The sequence below is a fragment of the Geotrypetes seraphini genome, chromosome 11 (assembly GCF_902459505.1).
Source record: "Geotrypetes seraphini chromosome 11, aGeoSer1.1, whole genome shotgun sequence".
Taxonomy (NCBI): Eukaryota; Metazoa; Chordata; class Amphibia; order Gymnophiona; family Dermophiidae; genus Geotrypetes; species Geotrypetes seraphini.
The window spans coordinates 130739178-130759890 of record NC_047094.1 but is presented as its reverse complement, the minus strand read 5'-3'; the positions used below and the strand labels follow the sequence as shown (position 1 = coordinate 130759890).

Below are 20713 nucleotides of genomic sequence, written 5' to 3'. Positions count from 1 at the left end.
TGATGATATGATGTGTATATACTGTATGTACTCGTATTGCAAAACCTTGCTTGTATATCAAGTTAAAATTTGATAAAATGTTTTACTTGTCTTGCAAGTTATTTGCAATTCAAGGTTTTACTGTACTTTAAAAAAAAAAAAAAAAAATATTAAGCACTCTTTATTAGACAAGTTTCCTTGGGAATCTACAAGGGTACCATCAACAGTGTTGAGATGGGGGATGTGATTAATGCATTGAAAACTGAAAGAATGCGGGGAGTCTGTTTGGCCCTTCGTGATCGGAATCTCTGCCCCCTCCCCTACTCTGATATTTACGCATCCTCTGGCATTTTATTCCACAGCTGGTTACTGGATCTCTTTCACAAGAAGATTGAAGCCGAATTTAGAAATGTCATGGAAGGCAAGGTACAGATAACTTTATACAACAATCTGGACATATGCAGTCAAAAATTATACGTAAATGGCTTGATTCAGCAAATGATGCTCGTTTAGGGGCACCCCGAAAATTAGCGCTCTAACGCTGTTGTATATACGGCACTTACATTTAGGCTCGGTTTATAGAAAAGCACGTACTTTGGGACCCGCAACTGACTTTAGGCGTGAGCTTTTACACTGAGTGAAACGTGGCGTAAATCCTTATACCTAAATTAGGCGCAGATCCCCCTTCAGATCTGGTGTGAAAGAAGAGACGAGGCTGTGGATGTGGGGGCTGGTGGCGGAACAGGGCGGAGTTTGGGGCAGAACAAGGTGGAGTTTGGGATAGAACTGGGTGGGGCTGGGGGCAGACCTGGGCGGGGCCATATATCTGGGATTTTTTTAGCTTCAAATATGGTAACCCTACTTTTTTATACGTACAAAGGTAATAATGCATGAAAAAACTTCTATAAACTAACTTTTAATCATTAACAAGTGGTTACCCTGAAAACCATAGCCATTTTAATGCTATTCATGAAACATAGTAACATAGTAGATGACAGCAGATAAAGACCCGAATGGTCCATCCAGTCTACCCAACTTGATTCAATTTAAATTTTTTATATTTTTGCTTCTTAGCTATTTCTAGGCAAGAATCCAAAGCTCTACCCGGTACTGTGTTTTGGTTCCAACTGCTGAAATCTCTGTTAAGACTTACTCCAGCCCATCTACACCCTCCCAGCCATTGAAGCCCTCCCCAGCCCATCCTCTACCAAACGGCCATACACAGACACAGACCGTGCAAGTCTGCCCAGTACTGGCCTTAGTTCAATATTTACTATTATTTTCTGATTCTAGATTCTCTGTGTTCATCCCACGCTTCCTTGAACTCCATCACCGTTTTCGTCTCCACCATCTCTCTTGGGAGCGCATTCCAGGCATCCACCACCCTCTCCGTAAAGTAGAATTTCCTAACATTGCTCTTGAATCTACCATCCCTCAACCTCAAATTATGTCCTCTGGTTTTACCATTTTCCTTTCTCTGGAAAAAATTTTGTTCTACGTTGATACCTTTCAAGTATTTGAAAGCAATGATTTGAAAAAGCTGCACATGGGGATGTGTGAATGCCGCCTCCACTGAATTCCCAGCCCAGCCTGACGTAGCGATGGGAGCCAGGCACCTTTTTCACTGAGGCATTAGAGAGCTGGTTCTTTAAATACAGTGAATTAGTTATTACTGTAAATTACCAACTTTGGGACATAGTATGATTTTTTTTCTTAGTATACCTTAAACGTAGACTCTTACCCTGCAATCAAAGGGAAAATATCCCAACTGTATTTGCATAAAATAATAATGGTTAATTTTTCTAATACTTACCAAGGAATTCATTCAGTGGAATCCATTATTCTGTTTTCCTCAGATCTGTTCAATCGTGTCTGAATCTATTAAAACCAAACTGCAGCCTAGTCTCCAGACTCTGCCAGGTAAGAAGCACAAATTGTAGCTGAGCTCTTAGAGACACTTTGTTTTCATCATTCTCTTTCTAAGAGAGACACAGTAGAGTCTCATAAGACTGATGTCAGAGGTTATGGCAGCCATTTTGAAAGCGAAGCCAGCATGGGCAGGAGAGAGTGGGAATTGTTTCTACCTCCAATTTCACGGCTGGGCCACCAGGTCTTTGAAAGTAGACAGTAGACCCAGGGGAAGCCTACATTTGATTGGGTGGATGGGGAGCCACTTGGGGGGGCGAGGGTTCTGCAAGCAGAAAGGCTGCTCCTGTTTAGGGGGGGGAAAGCAGGGAGGTTTGAGCTGAGTGTGGCAAGTGGGAAGGAGAGGGATTAGGGCTACCAGACGTCCAGGTGTCCAAATGGCTTTTCAAAACCCGGCACTTTGAGGGGGCAGGGCTGGGTGGGGTTGGGGACAGAATAGGGTGTGGCTTGGGCAGAGCTGGGTGGACCTGGAGGGCGGGGCCATGGGTCTGGATTTTAGTTCTGGAAAATCTGGGAACCCAAAGAGGGATACAATGCAGAGCAATGCGTAGAATCTCAGATTATTCAACTTTTCAGTTATCCAACAACCTGTCAGTCCTGTTTATGCCAGATAATCGGGAGACTCTGCTGTATCACTAGTGTAACCTCTTCCTGCCTGGATCAGTCTTAGGCAGAGTACTTTACATACAACATATTAAGTAGCCAATATTCAAAACAATTTAAGTGGACAGGGGAGGCTCCTGCCCATCTAAATCACCTGAGGCCACCTAGCAACCAAAATTCAGCACTATTTAAGTGGACACGGTCCGTATTTCGACAAGATAGTCTTCTTCAGGGTCCCTGATAGTCCTAAGGTAGTAAATACATGGAATAAACAGTCCAAACTCCGCAGAGAACGTGCTGCATAAACCAAAAGCAATATTGCTTTTGGTTTATGTAGCGTGTTCTCTGCGGAGTTCCACGCATTTGCACTTTTGGACTGTTTAGTCCACGTATCTACTACCTTAGGACTATCAGGGACCCCCTGAAGAAGACTGTCTTGTCGAAGCACGGACCGTGTTGGGTCCCATGCTCTCGGCGGATTAGGTCCTCAAGGTTTTTACGTGGATCATTTTATTTCTAGGTGGATTGCTTACATTGACTTGTGGAACTTTTAAATTTTCAATAAAGTCCATTTCAGGGACATCGTCACTCCATCGTGTTTTTTGGTTTCTCTTGGATTTTCTTCTCTGTGGATATCTCAGGATCAATTTCTTTGTTTTGGCTGCTTCCTCTGATGCCACTTCCTGTGGGCGGGACATTGCAGAGAAAAAGACTTAGGGGCTGGTCGAAGGCAGCCTGTCACGCTGCTGCTGCTGCTGCCAGCAACCAGCGTCAACTTTACAGGAGCATGGGGGAGTGACAGAGATGAGCGAGACAGATGAGCTGGAGGGAGATATGCTGAACCTGTTGGTGGGGGTGGGGGGGGGGGGGACACACCAGCTAGAGAGGCCGGTGGCAAAGCAAGTAGGCTAAGGACGCCACTGTCCTTTGAACTGGCCCTGCTCATAAGTACCTTAGCGGCAGAGATAGGGGGTGACAAGATTAGTAAGACCTGTGGCACAAACAGTAGGCAGGTACAAACGGACAGAGTGGTTAAGTCAAAACAACCATTTTCTGCCAATGTTTTCAGTGTTTTTATTCTGTGTGCATTTCTTCCCCTGTTCTGGGGGTTTACAACCTCATAGCTCTTGCTATTTCAATGAAAATGTATTTTTCCATCTCTTTTACAGTAACTGCAAAAATAGACCACATCGCAGGGATTGATTACTCTCTGGTTGGGCCTCCAACAGCTACAGCTGAATCTATCGATGTGAATCTCAAGGTACTGTAGACTCCCGGAGAGGGTTAGGGTTAGGGTTAGGGTTACATAGTTGTTGGGAGAGGAATGTGTGAACTCTTTCCATATAGATTTCCCCCCACCCCATTGCCTATGGGTGTCTAAAATTTAAATCTAGGCCTAAGTATAATATTGGCATCAGGAAAAGTAGAAAATTGCACAGGAACAGAAAGGCCACCCATCCCTTCCCACCTCCAATAGATAGGGGTTACCAGACGTCTGGATTTCCCCGGACTGCTTTTCAAAACCTGGCACTTTGTCCGGGTTTTAAAAAGTGTCCCAACATAATCGTGTCGGGAAGGGGCATCCACACGTGTGCGGTTGCAAAGTGGTGACACCACACGTCATTGCGTCATGTCTGCGCATGCACGGATGCCATCTAGAACCGCCTAGAAGTCTTCTGTTCAACCTCGGTGTAATATGTTATCCTCTTATCTATTTCTTATGTAATAAGTTGTACCCCCTCTTCTTGCATTCTGTAATTCGCTGATTGTCCAGCCTTCTTCGATGTGAACCGCCTAGAAGTCTTCTCGACTGTGGCGGTATAGAAGAATAAAGTTGTTATTATTATTATTATTATCTGGGAGCAGGCCTGGGGGGGGGGGCGGAACTGGGCGGTCCTGGGGGCGTGGCCATGGGTCCGGATTTTCCTGAAGGAAAATCTGGTAACCTTATCGATGGAATCTAACCCATACCAACCAGTATCCACAAAGATCCATTTCATCCCCAGCCACCCCCACAAAAAGGATGGATCGAGACATCTGGGTTTTGCTTCCGTTGCTTTCAGTCGAAGCAAAACCCAGATGTCTCAATCCATCTTCCTTTTTCCGGAGCCATATGGTAACCCTTTTCATTAATTTTGTCCATCCTCACCCTTATCCACAGGAGTCAATGTTATTATTTGCTTGCTCTCAGCTCTGTTTCCTCCCAACTCCAACAGCCTCTTGTGGGTTTATTTTTTTTTTTGGGGGGGGGGGATGATAACTAATAAGTTTCAAGTTTTATTTTAGTTTGATGAATTGCTTATTTAGTTTTACTAAGCGAGATACAACATTAATAATAATAATAATAAAAAGAAAGGCATATATTTAAACATATCGTTTAAAATTTAAAATAATGGGCTAGACCGACAGACTTACAGACTAATCAATACACAAGGTACAGAGGGACAGAACTACAATTCAATATTTTAAAGTACAGAGGAGAACCATAAAAGGAGAGAACATTAGGGAGGGTAAAATAGAAACCTGAAAGAAACCAATATAAAATTTAAACATAATTAAAAATTAAAAGCATCTTTAAAATTAAGGGGATTTTTCTTTTTTGTTAATAATGTTCAATAGATGCCTACTGAGTGTCAGATAAGTCTCTATTGCTTCAATAAAATAAAAGTCTGCAAACGTGCCCTGAAACAAAATAAAAAAACAAACAAACCCTAAATCATAAAGAAAAATTTCACAAATGACATGGAAACTAACCCCCCTCTTTTACTACTACTAATAATAATAATTTTATTTTTCCTATACATAGAAACATAGAAAATGACGGCAGAAAAGGGCTATAGCCCACCAAGTCTGCCCATTCCAATTATCCGCCCCCCAGAGTTCATTCCCCTAGAGATCCCACGTGAATATCCCATTTCCTCTTAAAATCTGTCACGCTGCTGGCCTCAGTCACCTGCAATGGGAGTCTATTCCAATAAGAACATAAGAACATAAGCACTGCCTCTGCCGGGTCAGACCAGGGGTCCATCGTGCCCGGCAGTCCGCTCCCGCAGCGGCCCTCCAGGTCCATGACCTGAAAGTTTTCCCCACCTAACCTAAAATGTCCATACCCTATTCGCTCAATGTCCTGTAAGGTAAACCTCTATCTGTACCCTGTTATCCCCTTCGCTTCCAGGAAGTCATCCAGTCCCTTTTTGAACTCCAGAATTGTACTCTGTCTTATCACCTCTCCGGGAAGCGCGTTCCAGGTGTCTACCACCCGTTGAATGAAGAAGAACTTCCTTGCATTCGTTATGAATCTGTCTCCTCTCAGTTTTTCTGAATGACCTCTTGTTTTAGTTGTCCCTGCTAATCTAAAGAATCTGTCCCTCTCCACCTTCTCTATGCCTTTCATGATTTTATAAGTCTCTATCATGTCCCCTCTCAGTCTCCGCTTTTCCAGTGTAAAGAGCCCCAGCGTGTCTAACCGTTCGGCATATGAAAGGTTCTCCATACCCTTTATCATCCTCGTTGCTCTCCTCTGGACCCTCTCGAGTATTGCCATGTCCTTCTTGAGGTATGGCGACCAGTACCACCACTCTTTCGGTGAAGAAGTACTTCCTGGAGTCGCTCTGAAATTTCCCTCCCCTGATTTTCAACGGATGCCCTCTGGTGGTTGAGGGTCCCATGAGACAGAAGAGATCATCTTCCGACTCGATACGTCCCATGATGTACTTATACGTTTCAATCATGTCTCCCCGTTCTCTTCTTTCCTCAAGTGAATACAGCCGCAATTTTTTTAGTCTTTCTTCATACGCGAGATCCTTGAGCCCCCAGACCATCCTTGTCGCCATTCGTTGAACCGACTCGATCCTCAGTATGTCCTTACGGTAGTGTGGTCTCCAGAACTGAACACAGTACTCCAAGTGAGGCCTCACCATGGATCTGTATAACGGCATCATTACTTCAGGTCTCCTGCTGACAAAACCTCTGCGGATACAACCCATCATCTGTCTTGCCCTGGAGGAAGCCTTCTCCACTTGATTGGCAGCCTTCATGTCCTCACTGATAATCACCCCTAGATCGCGTTCTGCCGTGGTCTTAACCAATGTTTCACCATTCAGTACATAAGTTCTACGCGGATTTCTTATGTACTGAATGGTGAAACATTGGTTAAGACCACGGCAGAACGCGATCTAGGGGTGATTATCAGTGAGGACATGAAGGCTGCCAATCAAGTGGAGAAGGCTTCCTCCAGGGCAAGACAGATGATGGGTTGTATCCGCAGAGGTTTTGTCAGCAGGAGAAGAGTGAAGAGAGCTATACAATCAGCGAATTACAGGGTAAGAATAGGTAGGATGTCACTGAGTGATTACAGGGTACAAATAGGTTACAGTATAATCTTAACATGTTACATCGAAGGGGTTGGATGGTCAACGAATTACAGAATACAAATGGTGAGGAAGACACTGAAGAACAGTCCAGTGAAGAACAGAATACCGTTAGTGAAGAAGCGTAAAATCAGCATGAAGAGAAAAGCTTTAAAAAAGGGGGGGGGGGGCGTTGTCTGGCTGGGAAATAAATCTATTGAACAGAGCGGTCTTGATTTCTTTCCGAAAGGCGCCGTAGGTCTGCCTGGCTTTGTCGGTGAAGTTGCCTAGCCAGGTTTGCTGTCTGGCAGCTTGAAACTTAAAAGTTCTATCCAGAAAGATTCTGTATTTGCAACCTATGATCTTCAGGTAGGCAAAGAGGTTGCGATTTCTGGTTGTCCTTGTGGGGGTGTAAAGTTCGAAGTGAGATAATAGGTAAATTGGGGCCATTCCCCACACCAGTTTATAGCAAAAGCAGGAGAACTTGAATAAAATCCGTGCCTCAATTGGCAACCAATGTAGCAGTTTTTAGTAGGGACTAATGTGATCACTTTTCTTTAGTCCGAATATTAGTCGGACGGCCGTGTTTTGCACTATTCTTAATTTTCTCATGGTTTTTTTTTAGGTATAGTTATATATATATATAGGTATAGGTATAGGTATATATATCTTTTGCTTAATTTCTTATATGTATATTTATTCTTATTTTCAATCTTATAACTTATTTTTCTTAAGCATATTGGATGTACTTAGCTTTTTTTGTTAGCATTCAGCTGCAAGCTATTTCCCCAAACGCCAACGCGTTTCGAGATCTTTGTCAAGGTGACAAGGGGAACTTAATATTAACAAAGAACAGCATACCGTCTACCCATATCCAAAAGGGTAGACGGTATGCTGTTCTTTGTTAATATTAAGTTCCCCTTGTCGCCTTGACAAAGATCTCGAAACGCGTTGGCGTTTGGGGAAATAGCTTGCAGCTGAATGCTAACAAAAAAAGCTAAGTACATCCAATATGCTTAAGAAAAATAAGTTATAAGATTGAAAATAAGAATAAATATACATATAAGAAATTAAGTAAAAGATATATATAAAATAAGGTGGAGGAGGTACCTTGGGACAAATGAGGAATTTACCCATCCAAACTATGCTGTTTGGAGGGCTGTCTGATATCCCTTAGATCCTCTATAAAACCTTTCAGCCGGTATAAATGAAATTCTGGCTACGGTATTTGGACTGAATCTGTTGCTGTGAGAGTTTGTTTTACGGTTTGAAATTAGGAAGTTTACTGTAAAATGTTCTTTGTATAGTCATAAGTTTCTGGAAGATTTATTGTTTCGCCATTTTCTTTCTAATGATCTTTGTTGTTTCTTTAAAAGCAAAAGTTCTTCTGTATACCAGGGATTTAAAGTTTTGCGATGCGAAATTGTTTTTGTTAATAAAGGTGTTTTATTGTCTATGAGAGTCTTAATCGATGAGTCCCAGATTAGTAATTGTTCATCGAGTGTGGAACAACTAAAAGTCGAACTAATAGGATTGAAAATATCCATAACATCAGATAATTCTATTTTCGAAAAGTCTCTGTACGAGATCTTTTTATGATTTGGTATTAGTTGTTTTGATATGATTTGTTGGAAGTTGAGGTTGAAAGAAATAATATAGTGGTCTGACCAAGGTACTGGATAGAATGATGGTGCCGAATAATTTAAAGGGGTGGAGTTAGAAATAAGAATCATATCTAAAGTATGATTTACCACGTGGGTTGGGTCATGGATATGTGTTGATAAATTTACAGTTTTGAGAAAAGTTAACATATCTTTTGTGATTGAAATTGTTGGATCTTCGAAATGGATGTTAAAATCTCCTAAGATCAGGGGACATGGAGAGGCTCTACAATGGTCAAATATTAGATATTGCAGTAGTCTAAGGTGGATAGGATCAGTGACTGTACCAATAGTCTGAAAGATAGAGGGTCGAAATAGTTTGTAAAAGAAGGCCTAAGTAAAATAATCTTTTTTTTGCTTGCATGCTCTGTAAAAAAAAAAAAAAAAAAAAATTCCAAAAGAATTTACAGTTTTCCATTGGAGAATAACCCTCTATTCTAATGGTAACTGTAAATCTGTGTTACTACCGTGCCACCTAGTGGACACATGTTTCATCGCAAAGAATTTCTACTATGGCTGACCACACCATGTTTTTTTTAACCATACAATGCTTTGCCACATTTTGCCATACTATCACCTTTTCTCTCTCACTCTACTATACATTGTATCTTTCATACTATATTTGCCACACTATGTCTACTGTGCTACATATTCTCATGCTATGCTCACTATATATTATTTGCCATCCCATGTTACATATCATAATGTCATGTCATACTAGGTTAGTCACACTTGTATACTATGCCTACCATGCTATGTTTATATATATATAATAATATGTTTTCCATGCTATGCTTGTATATACAACTAGTCGTTAAGCCTGTTACATTAACGGGTGCTAGAATATATGTCTGTCTGTCTTTTTCTTTCTGTCTCTTTCCTCCCTCCATTTCCCTGTGTAGCGCTGTCTCTGCTTTCTTCCTCAGTCTGCACTCTCAAGCTGTAACATTACTGCCTCGCTTTTTCTCCCTGCAAGCATCTCTGCTCTCTTTCTCATCCCCAGTCTCTTTGCTATTTTTCTCTTCTTGCAGGGGTCTCTGCCCTCCTTTCTCTATATGTTCCTGATTCCTGCAAACTTCTGTTTTCTCTGTATGCTCCTGATCCTGTGTTTCCCTGTAGGTGTCTCTTCCTTTTTTTTTTTTTTTTTAATTCCTTCTTCTGTCTCAGTTCTTTATCTGAACATTCCCTTCCTCAGTCTCTCCAACTGCAGCTCTCTTGCCCTCTAAGCCCCTGATGTACATGTCGCTCCTGATCCCCTCTCACTGACCCTTGCGACTGCATCATTTTTGTTATGCCGGCTGGGTTTCCATGGCAACCCTGCTCGCGGGTCTGTGAGTGTAGGGCCGTTTTGTTATTTCCTCGTGGGAAGCTGTCCGGGTCTGGCGGCGCCGTGTCGGGCGGAAGCGGGGAGGCGGGGCCTCAGCGCCGGCCGGGGTCCCGTGATCAGCTCGTGCCGCCAGCCCCCAGGAGCCCGAGCCCGAGTCCGGCGGCGGGGACATGCCTGGCGTGCCATGGTGCTGACCTCGGCACTGAAACTGCTGCAGAGACAGACCTACACGTGCCTGTCGCACCGGCACAGACTGTACCTGTGCATTTGAGGCATGCTGCTGCTCATCGTGTCTGCGCTGCAGTTCGGAGAGGTCAGTAGGCAGCTCGGCCTCACCTTGGGGGAGGCTACGACGGGTGGTGCGGACTCTCTCGGCGGTCGCCGTTTGCGAAAGGATTCGGAGGAGTTGAGGAGCATGGAGGCCCGTGTCCAGATTCTCTGCCCAGTACTGTCACAGCTAGGCGCGCATGCGCACTCCTGCAGCCACAGACCTACTGATCATGGAACACGCAGATAGGAGTGCGCATGCGCGGCTAGTGTTTTATTATATAGGATATGTTTACCATATTTGCCAAACCATGCTTGAAATGCTATTTATGCCATGCTATGCTGTATGTCTAATTTCCTGTCTAATTACTTCTCTTTCTTCTTCCCCTCTTGAAGTCAGTCAATTTGTACCTTTGCTTAATCTTTTGTAAACCGCATAGAACTTCACGGTATTGCGGTATATAAGCTGTTATTATTATTATGTATAATACTATGTTTGCCATGCTATGTTTTATCGAACAATGTCCTGCCATGCCATGTCTGCCATCAGCTCGCATAAATTCACTTTAATATGTATGTAACCTTGTAACCCATTCTGAGCTCTCCTGGGAGGACGGACTATAAAACTAGGGTTACCAGATTTTACTCCTGTAAAATCTGGACCCATGGCCCCGCCCCCAGGCCCGCCCAGTTCTACCTGGCCCTACCCCATTCCGGCACAAGTCACGCCCCCATTCCGTCCCGTCCCCTCAACCTGGTCTCATGCTCAGAGCCGCATCAGGAGGGCATCTGCGCGTGCGCAGGTGTGATACGATGATGTCACACGCATGCGTGTGATGTCACTGCTTCACATTCGTGCATGCACAGATGGCCTTCCGACGCAGTCCCGAGCTGGAAGCTTTTCAGAACCTGGACAACTAGAGGTATGGGGAAAGGGAAGGGGGGGGCGTGGGCATAGCGGGGGGGGGGGGGGGGGAGGAGTGGGAAGAGGTGGGGGCAGAGAGGAGGAGGGCTGCTGGCCCCCCACCCCCTATACTACACCATTGGTCCCAGTGTATTCTTGCCTGATTTTGCACTGTATTCACGTCTCGTGTCTTTATTCTTTCCGTCTACAGGGAGAATTTTTTGATCTCGCCCATCGCTCTCCAGTCCCCTTTTCCCCTCCAGCAGTGGCATTCCCTGTGGACCACAATCTCATGCTTTACTGTGGGGTGTCCGATTATTTCTTCAATACAGCCAGCTTTGTGTACCAGGCAGCTGGTGCCCTGATCTTCAACGTCACTGATGACATGGTATGATAATAAGAAGACTAGAGTAGAGAGTTGTGCGGGGACAGAAATCCCACCCATCCCCGTCAGGATCCTCTCCGTCCCCACCCGTCCCCGTCAGGATCCTCTCCGTCCCCACCCATCCCCGTCAGGATCCTCTCCGTCACCACCCATCCCTGTCAGGATCCTCTCCGTCCCCACCCATCCCCGCAAGGAATTACCTCCATCCCCGCCCGTCCCCATAAAAATCAGCAATTACTTCTGACAGGATCATCAATTCCACAGTTTCTTTTGTGTTTGCGCTGCTGTTTTCCTTGTGGAATCTCTTTGGTGGAACCCTTTTTTTGTTTTCTGTTCAGGTAATTAACTTATAAACCCCCTCTTTTACTAAGGCTGACGCGTCCATTATATTATATGGACGAACCCTGCTTCCAAAGCCTTCCATCCCCGTGGGAGTCCCGTGGGCCAGAAGGGGGTTCCCGTGGGCCAGAGGGGGGTCCCCGTAGGAGTCCCGTGGGTTAGGGGGGATTCCCGCGATCCCCGTTCCTGTGCAGACCTCTAGACTAGAGATAGCGGACAGACAGAGGCTCTCTGTTACTAAGGTGCGCTAACCAATTAGCATGCACTAATCGATTTAGCGCATGCTAAATGCTAACGCGTGCATGTTGGTCTATGGATGCATTAGCATTTAGCGAGAGCTAGTCGGTTAGCGCACCTTGGTAAAAGAGGGGGGTAAGTGTAGTAGTGATGTGCTAGCTAACAGGATTACTTAGGGAGCCTTTTATTAAGGCGTGCTAACCGATTTAGCACACGCTAATCTTTAGAATAGAGTAGAATGGGAGCCTTAGCATTTAGCACGCTAAATCAATTAGCGCGCCTTAATAAAAGGACCCCTTAATGGCAGTTTTCAACAAGACACCAATGTAATGATTTTCCAACAGTTTAATATTTGCATGCTGGTTAATTTATTTTTTTTGCCTTAATAAAACAAGCTCAAGGGGCAGTTTTCAAACTATGGGATGGGACGGATTCTGTAAACGTCGCCGCTATCAGCGACTGCGTAAAAAAAAAAAAAATGGCTGCCAATCGCCCAATGCCCCTCTCTAATTGTTTTCCTGTGCTGCAGATTCCCAAGGATTTCCAGATGCGACTGAACACCTCCACCTTTGGGACTTTGATACCCCAGGTGAGTGCCACATGAGAGCTTAGCAGACCAAAGGAGTTAGCATGGGCCTTGTTTGCACGGGGACAGAAAAGCCACCCAGCCCTGTCCACCCCCAAAGGAGCTAATCAAACTAGAATGGAGGATTAGATTAGGGTTCTCTACTGAGCCCCGGGCTTTAAATTCTCTGTTTCTTATTATTCTCCCCTTCCCTGTTGTTGTTTTCCCCTTATATGTTTCCTTTACTATCTTTTAAACTTGTATTTCTTTTCCTCTGCTCTTCCTCTTGTGTCATTCGTTTGTCTTGTGAGTCATATTTACATTGTCTGTTTCCCTTTAATTATTGTCATTTAATATTTTAATATTTTCTACATCGCTTAGAATGTGGAATAAGCGATTAATCAAATACTTAATAACAGACCAATTCACTAAACTGCAATGAAACATCATATTTCATACTGTTTTACTGTAACCAAACTCCCACTGGTTTACAGTCTAATGCAGTGGTTCCCAACCCGGTCCCGGAGGATCACCAGCCAGTCGGGTTTTCAGGATAACCCTAGTGAATATGCTTGAGAGAGATCTGTATATAATGGAGGTGACAGGCATGCAAATCTGTCCCATGCATATTCAATAGGGCTATCCTGAAAACCTGACTGGCCTGTGATCCTCCAGGACAGGGTTGGGAACCACTGCTCTAATAAATCAGTTAATGCGCCTTAGTAAAAGGACTCCTTAGTTTTAAACAATTCAAAAATTGTTAAAGTAAATAAATAAGGGGTCCTTCTACTAAGGCGCACTAACCGATTAACATGCACTAACTGATTTAGCGTGCACTAAAGATTAGCGCGCGCTAAATTGATTAGTGCGCCTTAGTAAAAGGATCCCTAAATAAACAATAACCTGTAATCTGTATCAGACTTTGTATGGAGACGCACTAACCGATTAACAAGTGCTAACTGATTTAGCGTGCACTAAAGATTAGCGCGCGCTAAATTGATTAGTGCGCCTTAGTAAAAGGACCCCTAAATAAATAATAACCTGTAATCTGTATCAGACTTTTTATGGAGACGCACTAACCGATTAACAAGCGCTAACTGATTTAGCGTGCACTAAAGATTAGCGTGCGCTAAACTGATTAGTGCATGCTAAACCGATTAGCGCACCTTAGTAAAAGGACCCCTAAATAAACAATAACCTGTAATCTGTATCAGACTTTGTATGGAGACGCACTAACCGATTAACAAGTGCTAACTGATTTAGCGTGCACTAAAGATTAGCGTGTGCTAAATTTATTAGTGCGCCTTAGTAAAAGGACCCCTAAATAAATAATAACCTGTAATCTGTATCAGACTTTGTATGGAGATGCACTAACCGATTAACAAGCGCTAACTGATTTAGCGTGCACTAAAGATTAGCGCGCGCTAAATTGATTAGTGCGTGCTAAACCGATTAGTGCGCCTTAGTAAAAGGACCCCTAAATAAATAATAATCTGCAATCTGTATCAGACTTTGTATGGAGATGCACTAACCGATTAACAAGTGCTAACTGATTTAGCGTGCACTAAAGATTAGCGTGTGCTAAATTTATTAGTGCGCCTTAGTAAAAGGACCCCTAAATAAATAATAACCTGTAATCTGTATCAGACTTTGTATGGAGACGCACTAACCGATTTTACAAGCGCTAACTGATTTAGCGTGCACTAAAGATTAGCGCGCGCTAAACTGATTAGTGCATGCTAAACCGATTAGCGCACCTTAGTAAAAGGACCCCTAAATAAACAATAACCTGTAATCTGTATCAGACTTTGTATGGAGACGCACTAACCGATTAACAAGTGCTAACTGATTTAGCGTGCACTAAAGATTAGCGTGTGCTAAATTTATTAGTGCGCCTTAGTAAAAGGACCCCTAAATAAATAATAACCTGTAATCTGTATCAGACTTTGTATGGAGACGCACTAACCGATTAACAAGCGCTAACTGATTTAGCGTGCACTAAAGATTAGCGCGCGCTAAATTGATTAGTGCGTGCTAAACCGATTAGCGCGCCTTAGTAAAAGGACCCCTAAATAAATAATAATCTGCAATCTGTATCAGACTTTTTATGGAGACGCACTAACCGATTTTACAAGCGCTAACTGATTTAGCGTGCACTAAAGATTAGCGCGCGCTAAACTGATTAGTGCATGCTAAACCGATTAGCGCACCTTAGTAAAAGGACCCCTAAATAAACAATAACCTGTAATCTGTATCAGACTTTGTATGGAGACGCACTAACCAATTAACAAGTGCTAACTGATTTAGCGTGCACTAAAGATTAGCGTGCGCTAAATTGATTAGTGCGCCTTAGTAAAAGGACCCCTAAATAAATAATAACCTGTAATCTGTATCAGACTTTGTATGGAGACGCACTAACCGATTAACAAGCGCTAACTGATTCAGCGTGCACTAAAGATTAGCGCGCGCTAAATTGATTAGTGCGTGCTAAACCGATTAGCGCGCCTTAGTAAAAGGACCCCTAAATAAATAATAATCTGCAATCTGTATCAGACTTTGTATGGAGATGCAGAATTTAAATGACATTATAGCCACTCTTCCCTTGGGCTCTTTTCAGGTACAGAAGATGTTCCCGAACATGCTAATGAAACTGATGATGTCATCACCTTCTGCTCCCTTCCTGAAAATCACCCCTGGAAACCTGACCGTCACCCCTACCTTGGACATCCAGGCATTTGCCCTCCTGCCCAACTCCTCTCTGGCGCCGCTCTTTCTTCTCAGCGTGGTTAGTTGTCATTTTTCTTCCGCATATTTGCAATCGATTAGGTCATTACCTAGAAAAGAACTTTATATTGGTTGTGTAGGTAGAGAACCATTTCATAAAAGCATCAACGAGGCTGACCTGGTGCTACTTTTCGGTGTCCTTTGGTCCTGTAGCACTTGCCTCTGTTTTTTCTTTTTTTTTTTTAATATTGGACTGGGTAGGACTTCATATTGTAGCAAAATTAAAATCCCACTGGCAAACAATCCCTCTTACTATAATTGTGTGTGTGTGTGTGTGTGGGGGGGGGGGTTGGTCATTTTTCTTAATTTTTTTCCTCCTTTTACGGTTATTAGTGTAGGGAGCCACGCTGAATGCTCCCAACACTCGTGGAGTTCATAAGAGTGTCGGGAGCAGCATGGAGCATTCAGCGTGGCTCCCTGCGCTAATAATCACTATCACGGATTAGTAAAAGAGGGGAAAAATAAAGAAAAATGATCCCCCCCCCAATAATAGTAAACAAAACAAGAGATAAAACCTGTTCACACCCCTATTCTCTGTAAGTTACTTCTCTGACAGAAATTACACAGTTAAATTATATAGAACTGACTTGCTTTTAACTGTGCTAAGTAAAGGCGTCTTTCAAACCTACCTTTTAATGAAACGCTCAAATGGATTTTAAATGATGACTTTTAAAATGACATTCAGAAATCCAGAATGCTGGACATTTTATCCTTTTCCTGGTTATCCCTAGACAACTGGTGTTACGGCCAAGATTGCGGTGAACTCTACAAGGATAATTGGGAACCTGGCACTGAGCAGGTATGAAGTCATAAATTAGTGGAAGATGCTGGCATGTAAAAGAGAAGTCCATGGGACATTGTTGAGAGGGCTTGGGGAAATCCACTGCTTATTCCTAGAATAAGCAGCATGGAATCTGTTTTGCTGCTTCAGATCTAGCTGGGTGCTTGGGACCTGGGTTGGCCATTATTGGAAACAGGATACTGGACTTGATGGACCTTCGGTCTGTTCCAGTATGCCAATTCTTATGTGAGTCAAGTATAGGACAATCATGCCATTGTGACATCACTGATGAGGCTGGTTGGCTCTTAGTCATTGGTGGAATGAGACAGTATGACTTCACAATCTCAGCTCTGGAATGTTGCTACTCTTTGGGTTTCTGTCTGGTACTTGGGACCTGGGTTGGCCACTGTTGGAAACAGGATACTGGGTTTTATGGAACTTCGGTCTGTCCCAGTATGCCAATTCTTATGTTCTTCTTCTTATGCTCTTAAGCACATGCTCTAAGTCATGGTACTGAGCCAAGTGGTCATTAAAACACAAGTCCCACTGGAAGAAAATTATTTTCAGCAGGGACTGGCAAGTTGATGAGGATCTCATTCGGATACTCTTGAGTTAGAGCCAACAGGATCTTCTGAAACTTGTCAAACAGGAAGGGTTGATCTAGTCTAATGGTTCTCAAACCTCTCCTGGAGCCACACTTAACCAATCGGGCATTCAGAATTACCACTATGAATATGCACAAGGTAGATTTATATATTTATTGTGGCAATCCTGAAAATCCAACTGGCTAGGTGCGTTTTCTGCAAAGTGTTCAGAAGCAATGATCTAGTCCACCAAACATTCGATCGCAGCCCAACACTGTTCTGATGAGGTGATAAGCCAGAGTACAATTCTGGGGTTCAAAAAGGGACTGGATGACTTCCTGGAAGCGAAGGGAATAACAGGGTACAGATAGAGGTTTACCTCACAGGACACTGAGCAAATAGGGTATGGACATTTTAGGTTAGGTAGGGAACACTTTCAGGTCATGGACCTGGAGGGCCGCCGCGGGAGCGGACTGCCGGGCACGATGGACCCCTGGTCTGACCCGGCAGAGGCAATGCTTATGTTCTTATGCTATGAAGAAATATCTTTCATGTTGACTTATGTTCGATCGCAGCCCAACACTGTTCTGATGTGTCATTGAAGAAATATCTTTCATGTTGACTCATACCATGAGATGGTCTTCTTTGGGTATGGTCCAAACTAACGTTTTCATCTTGGTTGTAAAAAAAAGATTCCTTTTCGATCCTTCCTGCTGTGTGCTTCCATGCCAACCTTTTCCAACCCAGTCCTTGTGGCACACTTAGTCCTATCACGCTTTCAGGATATCCACAATGAGAGAGTTTTGCATGCACTGCCTTAACTCTATGCAAATATAACTCATGAATATTCATTGCGGATATCCTGAAAACCCACTTTCTCTCTGTCTGAAAGATCAAAGCAACGTAGACTCTTTTAAGGGATCTCTCATCATTCTCCCTTCCTCTTGTTTCCATTAGGCTATTGATGACCCTGAAGCACTCTGATGTTGGAACATTCTCAGTGAGTTCTTTATGCATTTTCACATCACATTTCTATTATTATTTTTTTTTAATCTTAAAGCCGGACAAGCAAGACAAGATTCTATCTCAGCAAGATAACTCTTACATGCTTTGAGTTTTTCAAAAAAAAGTTAAGTCAAAGTTTATACATATATATATAAGAAAGCTGTTGTGAATTATTATTTCTAGCAAGTTCAGAAACATTTTTGCACTTTTATTCAAAAAAAATTTTTCACGCTACACTTCTCCCTCATTCGCGGGGGATAGGGGCAGAGCCGGACCGCGAATGGCGAAAAAACGTAAATATCCGGCTCTGAGCCACCCCCGATTCCCTTCCGCCTTCCCCTGGCATCCCGGCCTTAACTGGTGGTCTAGCTGGTTTTTGGGGTAGGAGCGATCTTCCTACGCTCCTGCCCCGTGCAGATAGCCATTAGGAAATGGCTGTGGGGAGTTCCCGTAGTCTCTCGAGAGGCTACGGGAACTCCCCACAGCCATTTCCTAATGGCTATTTGCATGGGGCAGGAGTGTAGGAAGATTGCTCCGGCCCCGAAAACCAGCACTCCCAACCGGCAAAGCGCACTATCCCGCAGGCCGGAATTCAGCTTCTGCGCACTACTACGGACAGGTCCACGCCCGATGCCCGAACTCAAACGGCCAGAAAACAATTGCTCCCTCATTCCCGTGCCGCCAGTGCCTCTGTGTCTACAGCGGAGTGACTGTCCCGAACAACAAGGCCTGCACAAAATGGAACACAAAGCCCAAATGACTCACCCAGCTATCCTGCACAACACACCCACCCCCCAAAAAATCATGATTATGTGACATGCGAGTAGGGAAACCGCGAATGGGGAGGGGGAAGTGTATATGAAACAACTTTATAAAAAACGGAGCAATGATAGACATTTGAAACACCGATCAGGTTTCTATCCTGGTTGTGTTTTCCACACCATCTTATGGTTCTGAGCTCCTTCAGGAAATTTATAAAGTGATCTTACGTTTATAGTGCTCCTATCTATTGTTTTTGATGAATGTTTCACCATTTTGGGACACTAGTTTGTAAATTTATTACCCAATAGAGATTTAAGGTTTTTTTTAAAATGCCTTTGTGCTTTTATTCGCCAAAATATTTTGGTATTTCATACAGTTTGATCTCCCTATGATTAGAATTGCTGTAGCCCTATGTGGGGAGTTGCTTCTGTTTGGAGTGCTAGACCTATGTATCTGTATTTGGTTTTGGGTTTGTAGATGCACTAGTCGGTTGGTTAGTCTACAGGGAAGTGGAACAGCTTTTATAACTACTCTTTTGGTTTTTGCTAGGTACTAGTGACCTGGATTGGGCTAGGTACTAGTGACCTGGGCTACTGGGCTTGATGACCCAGTATGGCTATTCTTATGTTCTTACATGAGCCAAGTATAGGACAATTAAGCCATTGTAGCATCACTGATGAGGTTGGCTCGGAGGCACTGTGGGATGAGGAATTATGACATCACAAGCTCAGCTCTCATTGGGGTTCCGGAATCTTGCTAATCTTTGAGGTGCTGGAATGTTGCTACTCTTTGGGTTTTGGCCAGGTACTAGTGACCTGGATTGGCCAGAGTGAGGACGGGCTACTGGGCTTGACCCAGTATGGATATTCTTATGTTTTAGCATTTATTCCTGCTTTCTCTGAATATTTTTTTTCTATTTAAAAATAAACTACTGTGGTAAATAAAATAGCCCATCTTAATGGTAGCCCACAGTGATAACTATCCCCCCTCCCAAGACTTCTGGAAATAAAATCTTGGCTCTTTTCCAAAGGTTAGGGGAGTGATAAGATGATTGATATAAATAGCTAGCTTGTTTTACTGTCGTTTCAACTTGTTATTCTTACTTTAACTTGTTGGTCTGTTTGTTATATTTGTATATACTGTACCTTATGTTAGATATCCAAAATTTACCAAGGGTCACATTGGATGAACATATGCGCAATTGAAGTATACAAATTAATTCATGTTTTTATCACAAAGAGAGAGATTTTCCAGTGGAAACTTTCTCTACTGACTATCCAAACATGAAGCGCAAGTCATTAAGGGGGCCTTTTACGAGATTTAAGCTGCGGTAAGTTCTAATGCGTGCTTACTGCAGGTTAAAAAGCGCTGTCACAGGGCACACTCAGGCGACCTCCGGTAGTTTTAAGATTGGTGCGTACTTCCCATGCGCTAAAGAATGCTTTTTTAAAATTTTTTTTAGCGCTGGGGCGTGTTCAGGAGCAAAGAGTAGGTATGAAGAGCACTACTCGGTTAGCGCAGCTGCATCGCTGTGCGCTAACCAATTAGCGTGGAGAAAATAGGTGTCGGTAAGGGCTCCCACGCTAATGGTCACATACCAATTGGGAAATTAGCACTTAGCCATTAACGGGGAAAATAGGAAATGTAAACATTTCACAGCTGCGCCTAAAAGTGGCCTCAGCACGCGGGAAACCCATGGCGCAGGCCACTTTTTAGCGCAGAGAAAAACTAAAAGGCAATCAGTATATTTCATTGTAATTCTAATTTATTCTTTTGCTTCTTTGCAGGTGGCTGTGTTGGATGTTGCAGTGAATTATTACGTCTCGCACATCCTTCTGCCTGAAATTAATGGTAGGAGACCAAATCAAGGAAGAGGTCCAGGAGTACGGACCGATTCCCAACTTTCTCGGGCCCCCTTTTACAAAGGCGCGCTAAGCGTTTTAGCGTGGATTTAGCGCGTGCTAAATCAACACGCCCGCTAACCGTTAACGCGTCCATAGGATAACATGCACGCATTGGCGTTTAGCGCGTTTAGCTGTCATAGTCGCAGTCAGCGCTAAAATCTGCGCTACGGTTTTGTAAAGGGGGCGGGGGGGGGGGTAAGTTAGAATTGGCCCAAAGTGCTTATTAATCCAATTATTACTACTTATCTCTAGTTACATGCCAGAACCATTTATAGAATTTGGGAGATAATGCTAATCCAACATAGGCATTACTTTTATGACTGCAAATGTACTGTATATTATTAAGCCACT

At 43.4% G+C, this 20713-nt stretch overlaps 1 protein-coding gene across 1 annotated transcript in view; it reads left to right on the top strand.

Moving 5' to 3' along the window:
• BPI (bactericidal permeability increasing protein) overlaps positions 1–20713 on the top strand; it is a 39451-nt gene that overhangs the window by 14920 nt on the left and 3818 nt on the right. The window contains exons 5-13 of the mRNA XM_033914891.1: positions 342–405; positions 1836–1899; positions 3678–3769; positions 11228–11404; positions 12507–12566; positions 15160–15327; positions 16058–16125; positions 17649–17691; positions 20246–20309. Coding sequence (XP_033770782.1) covers positions 342–405; positions 1836–1899; positions 3678–3769; positions 11228–11404; positions 12507–12566; positions 15160–15327; positions 16058–16125; positions 17649–17691; positions 20246–20309 — 800 coding nt within the window. The remainder of the gene's footprint in view (positions 1–341; positions 406–1835; positions 1900–3677; positions 3770–11227; positions 11405–12506; positions 12567–15159; positions 15328–16057; positions 16126–17648; positions 17692–20245; positions 20310–20713) is intronic.